Source organism: Scardinius erythrophthalmus (genome assembly GCF_964197995.2).
Source record: "Scardinius erythrophthalmus genome assembly, chromosome: 12".
Classification (NCBI taxonomy): domain Eukaryota; kingdom Metazoa; phylum Chordata; class Actinopteri; order Cypriniformes; family Leuciscidae; genus Scardinius; species Scardinius erythrophthalmus.
This window is the reverse complement of record NC_138232.1, coordinates 33,648,783-33,661,983: the sequence shown is the minus strand read 5'-3', so window position 1 is coordinate 33,661,983 and position 13,201 is coordinate 33,648,783. Positions and strand designations below refer to the sequence as shown.

At 37.4% G+C, this 13,201-nt stretch overlaps 1 protein-coding gene across 4 annotated transcripts; it reads left to right on the top strand.

Annotated features, from left to right (window-relative positions):
- Positions 1–228: 228 nt before the first annotated feature.
- Positions 229–12,859, top strand: dnpep (aspartyl aminopeptidase). 4 transcript variants are annotated; one of them, XR_014031207.1, is made up of 15 exons: positions 229–341; positions 679–769; positions 1,062–1,150; positions 1,481–1,594; positions 1,801–1,926; positions 2,370–2,494; positions 2,608–2,692; positions 6,461–6,568; positions 7,297–7,374; positions 7,494–7,574; positions 7,679–7,839; positions 9,065–9,104; positions 9,202–9,303; positions 9,534–10,282; positions 12,558–12,859. XR_014031207.1 is itself a non-coding variant. In XM_081380592.1 (15 exons), the coding sequence occupies exons 1-15, from the start codon at positions 336–338 to the stop codon at positions 12,606–12,608; spliced, it is 1,425 nt and encodes a 474-aa protein (XP_081236718.1). In that variant the 5' UTR covers positions 229–335; the 3' UTR covers positions 12,609–12,859. The 4 variants fall into 4 exon arrangements, 2 of the variants coding, with proteins under 2 accessions (XP_081236718.1, XP_081236719.1); XM_081380592.1 differs by having other exon boundaries at positions 10,115–10,282; XM_081380593.1 differs by having other exon boundaries at positions 334–421; positions 10,115–10,282.
- The last annotated feature ends 342 nt before the right edge of the window (positions 12,860–13,201 follow it).

The following is a 13,201-nucleotide window of genomic DNA, read 5'->3' as shown; positions in this document are numbered from 1 at the left end:
TTATTTTTTTTAATTTTTTTAATAATATATAAATATAGCCTACAAGTAAGAAAAAAATGCAATGATACATTTTCACATTACATGCCATATATTTGTAATATGTTTAGGCTATGTCAAGTATAATGCATAGAATAAAGTTACATGATGCAAGCAAAACTAGGTGCAGTGGGTATGTGAACTGCCTTTGTCAATGTAGTCGTTAAAAGAGCTATTGCACCTCCAGCCACTAGAGGGCGCAAACCTTCTTCTGCTACCAGTTCCAACCAGACTACAGCAAATCCCCATTGCTTCCTGCGTTCATGCCCTGAACTGAATGTGAAAGTCCACTTTATTATATGCAGGTAAGAACGGTCGACGGGTAACTTTAAGAGTGCTGTGAGAGTGGAGAGATCTGTATAGTGTTCCTTGTGTCGGATTTCCGGTAATTCTGCAAGTGTTGTAGTTTGGTTATATAGGTATCGACTGTGATTGGTGTTTTTTTTTTTACATTTGTAACTTACTTTATTTTTTGTTGTTTCTAATTTATTCATGTGCATAAGCTTACTAAAGATATGAAAATCTCCAAAACAATGATAATGAAAATCTCCAAAACAAGAATACAGTTGGTTTCACGCATTTGAAGTGTCTCTGCATATGAGTGCTTGTGCTTATATTTACTGTTTCCTCAATTATTTTCAGTCTTTCATCATGAAAAGCTCCAAAGAAGCTGTGCAGGCCGCTGCCAAAGAGTTTCTTACTTTTGTCAATAAAGGAGTTTCACCATACCATGGTAAGAATGACATAGGACTGAAATGCTGTATATTGAGCTGCGACCCATGACAATGTATTATAGAGAAATGCATGAAAGCTTGAGCTCCACTTTGTGGGTAATATAATTACCCAACTTTACAGTCTGACTAGATATGGGTCTTGAACATTGTTCCTTACTGGCTGATAGAGCTCCAGATATGGTTAATAGATCTTGATCTAGACTTTGAAAGAATGCACCTAGATCACACAAGATTTGTAATGTCAGTTTACAGTCTGTATATCTCACTTTTCCTTTCTTCTCCGTCTTGCAGTGGTGGAGGAATGTAAATCCCGCCTGCTGAAGGCTGGTTTTACTGAGCTCAAGGAGGCTGAACATTGGAACATTAAACCTGCCAATAAGGTGTGCGTGCTTAAATCTTAGCATACCATAATAAGCCCCTACAAACGGGGGGAGGGACTTTCAAAGGTGATTTTATAATGTAGTTATAATAATATATAATATAATAATATTTTGATGCATATTATATTATATATTGCAAGAAAAATCACTCTTCAAACACCTGGATGAAAGCAGGCAGATGTGTAGAAACTTGTATAAAAAGGTCCTGCTTATCTTACAAAATATCTTCAGTCATATGTAGCTTATTCTATTATTTTTGGACAGAATGAGAAACATGCTACTCATCCTTATCTTTTCACTGTATTTTTACTGTGATCTTTCCCTTTCCAGTACTTTGTAACCAGAAATTTCTCCACCATTATTGCCTTTGCTGTCGGTGGTCTCTACAAGCCTGGAAATGGTTTTTCCATGATCGGGGCTCATACGGACAGTCCATGTCTGAGGGTGAGAAGGACAAACACCTGATGCCCTGTGAAAGGGCTTTTTGATATAGATTACATATCAGTTCTCAGAGTGATCTGTAGTTTTATTTAGTAATTACATTATAGCAGTCAGATCACTGTATTGCACATTAATGTAAGTAGAGGATACATATATGGGTATCATTCTTAATTTCCTGTGTGTGTGTGTGTGTGTGTGTGCGTGCTCAGGTGAAGCCACGCTCTAAGAAAACAAAGTTAGGCGTCTTGCAGATAGGAGTGGAGTGTTATGGAGGGGGAATCTGGAACACATGGTTTGATCGTGACCTGACCATTGCTGGACGTATCATGGTTAAGGTAAACCTCTGGCTGCGTTTACTCTTGGCATTTAACATGCGATCATCGTGATCCAATCAGAAGCAAACTTACTGCATTCTACTCCGCCCTCGATTGTCTTGCAAAAACCTATCACCTATCGTGATTATCACGTCCTCGACTAGGGGCCTATACCATGAAGCCGGTTTAGATTGTTAGCCTGGTATGTTTCAGTTTAGTTTTCGGTGCCTTTATTGTTATACTTGTGGTGTGGACTCTGCTATTTTATTTTACATTTAGAGCGATTTTTAACACTATATCGTTATCATTATAGTAATCATTCTTGGTGTGAACAAGCCTTTAGTCCATGATATAGAAATGTAAAACCTACCCAAGTTCATTTGAATTATCCATTGTTGATCTCAAGTTATATATGAATAACACTTGCTTTTACCAATGCTGTCTGTCTATTTCTCTTTGTACAGAGCGAAGGCAAGCTTGTGCAGCGTCTGGTACACATTCCCCGTCCCATCCTCAGGATCCCCCACCTTGCCATTCACCTGCAGAGAGACATCAACGACTCCTTTGGACCTAACAAGGAAAACCACTTGTAAGCACTAATTTAGCCATAGGAAAAGACAGGGAGCAGGACAGGTGGAGCTTCGGACAGATGTGGATAAGCACACTGGAATGCTGCTGATTTTTGTGTATTTTTGTCCGTAGAGCACCTTTCCTGGCCACTGCCATACAGGAGGAGCTGGAAACAGGAACTGCCTCCTGTGGAGATGCCTCTAATGCAACATGCATCGTAAGATCATGCAAATTCATGCTTTAGGTGTACAAAACCACACAAGCCTGATTAAAGTTAAAGTATATGCTTTCTGTGCAACCAAATGACAATTAATAGGGCTGTCAAGCGCTTAACATTTTTAATCTAATAATTACATAATGTGCTGATTCGAATTAATCACGCATCCATTTTGGCAGAGAAGTTACCCCCCAAAAATAAATAACTGAAGTTATTTATTTTGCTAGATGAGAAAAGCATTGAATAGACATTACAAAAAGTAGCTTAATAGAATTTTTTTTTGGATTCGCCATAGAATTTATTATACATAAACTTTGACAATACTTTTTAGAAGCTGCATCTGAAGTGGCATTTAGGTATATTTACACAGACTGTTTAATGCAGCTCAGAGGTGGCATGAATATGAAGGAAAAATGAAATGATACTCTAAATATAAAAAGTCGCTTTCTTAAGGAGTCAGTCATTCATTCAAACAACTGATTCATTCAGGAACGAAGCAAGTGACCATCTATGAATGGGTCACTGAAACAACGGCTCACTTTTGTGTCTAAAATGTAACAATAATAACTTTTTGTTTATTTAACTGTTGTATAAAATCAATATCACATTTGCATTCGTGCAGGTATTTGGGGAAACGGCACTCTTTTAATTAATAATTCAATTTAAATCTAATTAATAATGGTGCATTGATCAGGAACTTTTAGGCTTAAATTTCATTGACCAATAATTTAACACTGTGATCATCATCCAATATTGGTCTGATTGCCAATGTTTTACAAAGAGACTCATACATACGGTGGCCGAGAGAGCTCAACGCGTTGCAACTGAAGAACACCCGCAAATTAAGAAAACATCTTCATCAGCTTCACAACACGTGTGCTAAAAATACTCACAACACAACCAAATACAGAAACGCGCTGCAAAAGTTCACAACAGAACCAAATACAGAAATGTGCTGCAAATAGCACAGACCACAACGGAAATGTTTCCAGAGGACCCCAATAAGTGACGAACCCGGCTGGGACGTGCTTACAACTCAAAGTCTATTTTATTTTATTTTATTTTATTTTATTTTATTTTATTATTTTTGCAAAACATACAGAGATGTTTATGACATACAACTTTGTATACAATATACAAAATGTATTAACAATATGTTCAATGTCATCAGAATACTAATGAGCTGAAAACTAAAATAAATAAATAAAAAAGAGAGAGAAAAAGAACACGAGGGAAAGATATTAATCTAAACATCAGTTACATTGTACAAATTTTGTCATGTTATGTTTAAATAAGTTTCATAAGAAATGTTAGGTAATGTGGGGTCCAAAGATGAGACACTCACACACAGATATATAACGCATATTTTAAAAACGTTTTTGTATAAAATGTATATTTATCTGCATCTGTTCTGGTAATAACAGCTATTCAGCTAACATTTTGTTATCATTTATCATTCCAAACCTATCAGACTTTCGTTCATCCTTGAAACACAAATGAAGATTTTTTTTATTTTTTTGTAAAACCTGAGAGATTTCCATCCCTCCATTGAAAGTCCATTCCATCGAATTTTCAAGCTTCAAAAGTTTATAAAGACAATGTAAAAGTAATCCATATGAATCAAGCCGTTTAACTTCCAAGTCTTCCAAAGAAATATGACCACTTTATAGGATGAACGAGTTTAATTTCAGCTTTTATTCACATATAAACATTGATCAACTCACATACAGTGAGGAAAATAAGTATTTGAACACCCTGCTATTTTGCAAGTTCTCCCACTTAGAAATCATGGAGGGGTCTGAAATTGTCATCGTAGGTGCATGTCCACTGTGAGAGACATAATCAAAAAAAAAAAAAAAAAATCCAGAAATCACAATGTATGATTTTTTAACTATTTATTTGTATGATACAGCTGCAAATAAGTATTTGAACACCTGAGAAAATCAATGTTAATATTTGGTACAGTAGGCTTTGTTTGCAATTACAGAGGTCAAACGTTTCCTGTAGTTTTTCACCAGGTTTGCACACACTGCAGGAGGGATTTTGGCCCACTCCTCCACACAGATCTTCTCTAGATCAGTCAGGTTTTTGAGTTTGGAGTTTGGAGTCACGGAGTTTGAGCTCCCTCCAAAGATTCTCTATTGGGTTTAGGTCTGGAGACTGGCTAGGCCACGCCAGAACCTTGATATGCTTCTTACAGAGCCACTCCTTGGTTATCCTGGCTGTGTGCTTCGGGTCATTGTCATGTTGGAAGACCCAGCCTCGACCCATCTTCAATGCTCTTACTGAGGGAAGGAGGTTGTTCCCCAAAATCTCGCAATACATGGCCCCGGTCATCCTCTCCTTAATACAGTGCAGTCGCCCTGTCCCATGTGCAGAAAAACACCCCCAAAGCGTGATGCTACCACCCCCATGCTTCACAGTAGGGATGGTGTTCTTCTGATGGTACTCATCATTCTTCTTCCTCCAAACACGTTTAGTGGAATTATGACCAAAAAGTTCTATTTTGGTCTCATCTGACCACATGACTTTCTCCCATGACTCCTCTGGATCATCCAAATGGTCATTGGCACACTTAAGACGGGCCTTGACATGTGCTGGTTTAAGCAGGGGAACCTTCCGTGCCATGCATGATTTCAAACCATGACGTCTTAGTGTATTACCAACAGTAACCTTGGAAACGGTGGTCCCAGCTCTTTTCAGGTCATTGACCAGCTCCTCCCGTGTAGTTCTGGGCTGATTTCTCACCTTTCTTAGGATCATTGAGACCCCACGAGGTGAGATCTTGCATGGAGCCCCAGTCCGAGGGAGATTGACAGTCATGTTTAGCTTCTTCCATTTTCTAATGATTGCTCCAACAGTGGACCTTTTTTCACCAAGCTGCTTGGCAATTTCCCGTAGCCCTTTCCAGCCTTGTGGAGGTGTACAATTTAGTCTCTAGTGTCTTTGGACAGCTCTTTGGTCTTGGCCATGTTAGTAGTTGGATTCTTACTGATTGTATGGGGTGGACAGGTGTCTTTATGCAGCTAACGACCTCAAACAGGTGCATCTAATTTAGGATAATAAATGGAGTGGAGGTGGACATTTTAAAGGCAGACTAACAGGTCTTTGAGAGTCAGAATTCTAGCTGATAGACAGGTGTTCAAATACTTATTTGCAGCTGTATCATACAAATAAATAGTTAAACAATCATATATTGTGATTTCTGGATTTTTTTTTTTTTTTGATTATGTCTCTCACAGTGGACATGCACCTACGATGACAATTTCAGACCCCTCCATGATTTCCAAGTGGGAGAACTTGCAAAATAGCAGGGTGTTCAAATACTTATTTTCCTCACTGTTTATAGAGCACATCAGATTTGGCCAATGGCAGCTCATCCTCAGGCGAGAGCAAACCTCATTGGTTCTTGAAGAAGCTCAAACTGCTTGCATGACATGCGAGAACAAACCTAATTGGTTGTCATGCGTGAAGCAAACACCTTTGAGCTTCCATAATAATGGAACGACATGAAAGCGAGTAAGCCAATCATTATTTTCTTATGACCAATATTCAAATTCTATACTATAGGCCTATTAATTGCATTTAAAATATAACCCAAATTCAGTTGTAGAATGCTACAAGTGAATTTAGACACCACAATGTTACAATGTGCAGTATGAAAAACAGATATTTTAAGATTTCTGATTTCGACTGATAACAATTGAACAAGGGACCAATCCTTGTGTAAACATTTTTCTCAGTGTTTTTGCATCAATGTGTGTTCAGGCAGAGAAGCATCACCCTGCACTGATCCAGATGCTGTGTGGACAGCTCGGGGTCGAGCCAAACGCATTACTGGACTTTGAGCTCTGTCTGGCAGACACACAGCCTGGCGTAAGTCTCTTCGTCTTCATGTTAGACAAATACCCAAAAGATCTGTTTTTGCTTTCTACCCCTAGTGAAAAATAAATATGCCAAAATGTATCTGAAAAACATTTATTTAATGCTAAAGTATACTACAAATCATTTACATTTTGTATGTACTTATTATAAATACCCTGCAATTTTGGTAGCCTAAATTGATATACTTAAAGTCTGCTAAATTTTAACAACTAAATTTGTACTTTAGTTATCTGGAAGTAGTGTTGAAGTAGTGCATGTTTATCAGAAAGTCTCAAGCCAATATGTCATTAAATATGTTGCTGGATTTGTACTATACTTGGTATGAAATAAATGTATTTAAAATGCATTTTGGTATAGTTTTGTTTTTTACTAGGGTAGTCTTTTTCTTTTCTTTCTTTCTTTCTTTTTTTTTGTTGAGGTTTTGCACAAAATTGTGCTGACATAAAGAGGATTAGTATGCAGGGTACATTTGTGCTCAGCAAAGAGAATTCCTGTTATTTTTACCCGACTGAAGAGACGCCTTTAAATGTGAGAGTGGGACTCCCAGCAGAATTAAGCATTACTTTAGAGAATCTGGAAGGAACAAGACGAAGAGCTCTAATGGCTCTCATTTCCATATGATTTACACATAAACTAACTGTCGGAACTACGGCGGTGGGTTGTCACCTGGGCTTTTTAACTGATTCTCATGAGTTTCGACATGTTTTTGTGTTCTGCAGGCACTAGGAGGTGTCTATGAGGAATTCATTTTCTCTCCTCGTCTGGACAACCTGCACAGTTGTTTCTGTGCCCTCACGGTACGTCTGAACGCATAGAGCAACATCTTATTAAATATTCAGTCATTCACTCACTCACTCAGAAATGATCTGAAGAGTGATGATAAATAATTAATGCATAATTATGTCTTCTCTCCCAGGCACTCATGGACTCCAGCACACCTGATTCTCTAGCCAAAGATCCAAACATCCGTATGGTTACCCTATATGACAACGAAGAGGTGAGACAAAAACAAAATGCAGTATTATGAGAAAATGCAGATTCTAAATCCATCGGTTGCTAGTCTCCTAACCCAAATAATTTGGTTTCTTGGTTGATCAATAGGTGGGATCTGAAAGCGCTCAGGGAGCTCAGTCTAACCTGACTGAGTTGATTCTGCGACGCCTAGCTTCGACCCCTGACAATCTGACAGCCTTTCAGGAGGCAGTGCCACTGTCCTACATGATCAGTGCAGACATGGCACACGCTGCACACCCTAACTACCAGTCAGTCTCTTACTATGCCGCCTTTATCCACGTACAATGTATCATCACTATGGTGACACTGAAATTTGTACTTTTTTTGTTTTAATAATAATCATATTTCCCAGTCACAAGAAATACCTGGGAATTTTCAAATTGTTATTTCCAGTCTTGGAAGTAATAAAAAAGAATAAAATCCAAAGTCAGTATCAATAATATTAAGCAGCACAACTGTTTTCAACATTGATAATAAGAAGAAATGTTTCCCGAGCACCAAATCAGCATGATTTCTGGAAGATAATGTGACATAGTAGCCTGGTTCTACCAGACTCTCGTACATTTCATTTGTACAGAGAGTCTGGCCTCGCTCCATTGAGAAACGTTTACTTCCTTGAAGGCGGGTTCTCTGTTAAAGTTCAAAACTATTGGATCTGCCCAGAGTCACTCAGGATCTGCCATAGCCAATCGCTAACGCGTGGTCGTCCGAATGATCAGAGGATTATGTTTAGAATAAGATGTCTGTCTTTTATAAAGTTTATAAAGCGACGAGAATACTTTTTGTGCGCAAAAACAAACAAAAAAAAACGACTTTATTCCACTATTCATTTCCTTCTCTCTGTTCCTCGAGTCTTGATAAAGCAGCGTCTGTGTGTTGTACGTCACACGTAGGCTCACTATTGGCCGACGCTAGTCATGTGTGTGATCACATCAACGTCATCGTTCTCAGCCACTCCCTCTATTCGCTGATTGGTCCTACAAAAAATTTGTTTCTGGAAACCTAAGAATATACAGCAGTCCCAGACGTAGTACTGAAGGAAAATGAAATTGAGCGGAAGTACGTAGGAGGGCGGAGCCAGGCTAGTGACATAGAGTAATGATGCTGAAAATTCGGCTTTGGCATCACAGGAATAAATTACATCTTAAAGTATATTAAAATAGAAAACAGTTATTTTGAAATTGTAATAGAATTTCACAATATTTCTGTTTTTAAATGGATTTTTGATCCAGCAAATGAGAGATTTCTTTCAAAAACATTAACAAAAAAGAACGTTTTGCATAATATGTGATGTATATGTTTTGTTTACAGGCTGGAAATTGTCTTTAATAAAATGATTAATTACGTTATTATTAATTTTCCAACTGGGCAAGGGTCAATGACAAATAAGTGTCCACGTTAAAATAAAGGAATAGTCGTTTTCTAGTTTAAAACGTATTATATTTGTAATGTATAATATTATTCACCTTACAGGGAGAAACATGAGGAGAACCACAGGCCAGCTTTTCATAAGGTAACAAACATACTCACTAATGCCTCTTTAACTCATTCATGAAGTCTTCGGCAGAGCCCAGTCAGCTAAATCTCTCACATTGTTTGTCCTGGATCAGGGTCCAGTCATCAAGTTTAACAGTAACCAGCGCTATGCCACCACTGCTGTAACTGCTGCTATATTACGAGAGATTGCAGGAAAAGTGGGCGTACCTCTACAGGTAAGCAGAACATTCCCTCCTCCCTTCTATTTCATTATATCCTGCTTCACCATCTGTCAAGATTCTTCTGCCATATAAATCAGTTAAAGTGCTCCTCATTATCTGAGCTAAAATTAGCATTACTGCTCTGAAGACATGAAATGCAAGAGAGCAGTTGATTACTATCGTGTGGTTTGTTTTTGTTGGTAGTCATTTAGAATGTTTATTAATGTTTGTATATATATATATAGAGCGAGAATGCCATCTCTCTTCATACCATTGCTCCTCGCAACAGGCTGCTCATAAGACCGTGTGGGATTCATAAACAAAAGGGTGCAGAAGAGGAAAGAGGGTGAATGAAATCTTGCCTTGGTCACCAAGACACTGTTTGTATACACAATTAACAGTGATATAAATGACTCTCTTCTCTCTGTGTGGAATGGGCATTGATATTAATATTTAAAAGCCTAAATTCAATCTGTTTATCATATAAAGCCATCGTGTCTTCAGAAAATGTGGACTAAACCGCTCGATTCATATTGATTAGTTTTTTTACGTTCTGTTTATGAACTTTTTGAAGCGTCAAAGTGGTAGTTGAGTAACTGTCAATGGAGGGACAGAAATCTCTCGAATTTCATCAAAAAGATCTTCACTTGTGTTCCGAAGATGAATGAAAGTCTTAAGGGTTTTGGACGACGTCAGGGTAATATTAATGACAGAATTTTCATTTTTGGGTTTAAATTTAATTTAAAATGTATTTTTTGTAAAGCGACGTTATGTATGTGGAAAGGCGCTATATAACTAAAAAGATAAAAGGCTACTTCTTCCACAGGATGTGATGGTTAGGAATGACAGTCCATGTGGAACAACAATTGGGCCCATTTTAGCAGCTCGTTTAGGAATGGCAGTCCTGGATCTCGGGGCACCGCAACTTGCCATGCACTCCATTCGTGAGATGTGCTGCACATCTGGAGTTCTCCAGACCACCACCCTCTTTAAGGTAAACGCCAGCTTAACCTCATAAGGTTTGGTCATTCAGTATTATAAGGGCAAATATAAATCTAAAACACTCCTATTTAGTTGTAAAATTTGGAGTTCTGTGAAAATTTTAATATGGTTATTAAGTGAATTATTTCAGAATGACAAATCGAGCATGTAAATGCTGATAATAAGCTTAAAGAAATGGTTCACTTAAGGGTTAGTTCACCCAAAAATGAAATGTATGTCATTAATGACTCACCCTCATGTCGTTCCAAGCCCGTAAAACCTCCGTTCATATTCGGAACACAGTTTAAGATATTTTAGATTTAGTCCGAGAGCTTTCTGTTCCTCCATTGAAAGTCAATGGACGGCATACTGTTCACGTCCAGAAAGGCAATACAGACATCATCAAAGTAGTCCATGTGACATCAGTGGCTCAATCTTAAGTTTATAAAGCGACGAGAATACTTTTTGTGTGCAAAAAGTGAACAAAAATAACGACTTTATTCCACTATTCATTTCCTTCTCTCTGAAGTTCACGTAGTGTTTTTGCGTAGCGCGTCTGTGTTGTACGTCACACGCATCACACATGACCAGCGTCGGCCAATAGTGAGCCTACGTGTGACGTACAACACAGACGCGCTGCGCAAAAACACTCCGTAAAATAGCTCGAGACCCAGAGAGAAGGAAATGAATATGTCGTTATTTTTGTTTACTTTTTGCGCACAAAAAGTATTCTCGTCGCTTGATAAACTTAAGATTGAGCCACTGATGTCACATGGACTACTTTGATGATGTCTGTATTGCCTTTCTGGACGTGAACAGTATGCCGTCCATTGACTTTCAATGGAGGAACAGAAAGCTCTCGGACTAAATCTAAAATATCTTAAACTGTGTTCCGAAGATGAACGGAGGTCTTACGGGCTTGGAACGATATGAGGGTGAGTCATTAATGACATAATTTTCATTTTTGGGTGAACTAACCCTTTAATGAAATACACTACCGGTCAAAAGTTTTAGATCGGTAAGATTTTTAGTGTTTTTAAAAGAAGTCTCTTATGCTCACCAAGGCTGCATTTATTTGATTAAAAATACAAACAAAAACAGTCATATTGTGAAATATTATTACAATTTAAAACAGCTGTTTTCTATGTGAATATATAGTTAAGTGTAATTTATGATTTGAAGCTCAAGAAACATTTATGATTATTATCAATGTTGAAAACAGTTTTTTACATTTTTATTTCATGATGCTATGATGAATAGAAAGTTGAAAAGAACAGCATTTATCTGAAATCTAAAGCTTTTGTAACATTAAACACGACCGTTCAAAAGTTTGGGGTCAGTAAGAATTTAAATTTTATTTTTGGGGGAAAGAAATCAAATAAATCAATACTTTTATTCATCAAGGATCAAAAGTTACAGTAAAGACATTTATAATGTTAGAAAATATTCTATTTTAAATAAATGCTGTTCTTTTGAAATTTCTATTCATTAAAGAATTTTGGAAAAAAAATTGTACACAACTGTTTTCAACTTTGGAAATAATAATGAATGTTTTTTGAGCATAAAATCAGCATATTAGAAGGATTTCTAAAGGATCATGTGACACTGAAGACTGGAGTAATGATGCTGAAAATTCAGCTTTGATCACAGGAATAAATTACAGTCTAAAATATATTAAATAGAAAACAGTCATTTTAAATTGTCATAATATTTCACAATATTACTGTTTTTTTATTGTTTTTTTTTTATCAAATAAATGCAGCCTTGGTGAGCAGAAGAGACTTCTTTTAAAAACATAAAATCTTACCGATCTAAAACTTTTGACCAGTAGTGTATGTTTTACTCTTCATGTTGTTTCAAACCTGGATAACGTGCTTTCTTCCATGAACACAGGAACATTTTTGAAAGATTGTGTTGGTCTCTCCTTTACGACTATGAAGAATGGAGACTGACGGTTTTTAAGTTTCCAAAAAAGCACCATGAATGCATCATAAAATGTTGGTGGATAAATTATTTTGTGAACGGGGTGAACCAATATATTAAAAAGATCCAACACATAAGAATAAGAAGAGCACTTTTTGAAGCTTCGTGCACCATTCATTGTAATTGCATGAAAAGGAGTGACAAGTGCAATTTATTACATTTTCATCTTTTCTGTATCATGAAAGAATGGGTTTGGAACAGCATAAGGGCAAGCTCAGTTTTGGGTGAACTATTAAGGAAGGATTGACTAATGAATGTTTTTTTAAGTCTGTTTTGGGTTGTAATAACTGTGTTGTAATGTGCAGGGCTTCTTTGAGCACTTCCCCATTGTACGAAGCACAGTAACTGTGGACTAGACCGAATCATCAGAACCATACAGATGGGATTCATGGACGTCATTATTAGCGAAATCAGTATCACTTGTCCAACACCCATTCATTTTCTCATTGTATCAATCACTGCCATCTGTTCATTTGTCAACATATATCCATCTGTTAATCACTCCTTGGTGAAGATGGAGAGTTTAAACACTCATATACTGTGGCACTTCAACAACGTTTCCATGCACTCAACTTTGTGAACTTGCTAATAAAACCGACAAACCTATGATGCCTTGTTTTCATGTCTTCCATTATTGTTATTTGCATGTCATATGTGCCTTGAATATGTAAGCATGAAGTCCAAACCATAGACTAGCAGTGGCCATTATGATGTAATTTGTGTATTACTCAAAATAACTGCATTACTGTACTGATTGTCGTGCCCACTATCCGGGTTTTCAGTCTGTCCTGCCCTCTCACCCCCTCCCTTCAGGAGCGCACTGGTGCTTCTTCTCGCAAACACTCATCTTTATCGCACTCTTGCCCACGTCTCGTGTTTCTGAAGTTTGGCACGCGCGCAACATCACATTGATCGCTGTGTCATCTAAATATGTCGGTGTAAACGGAGA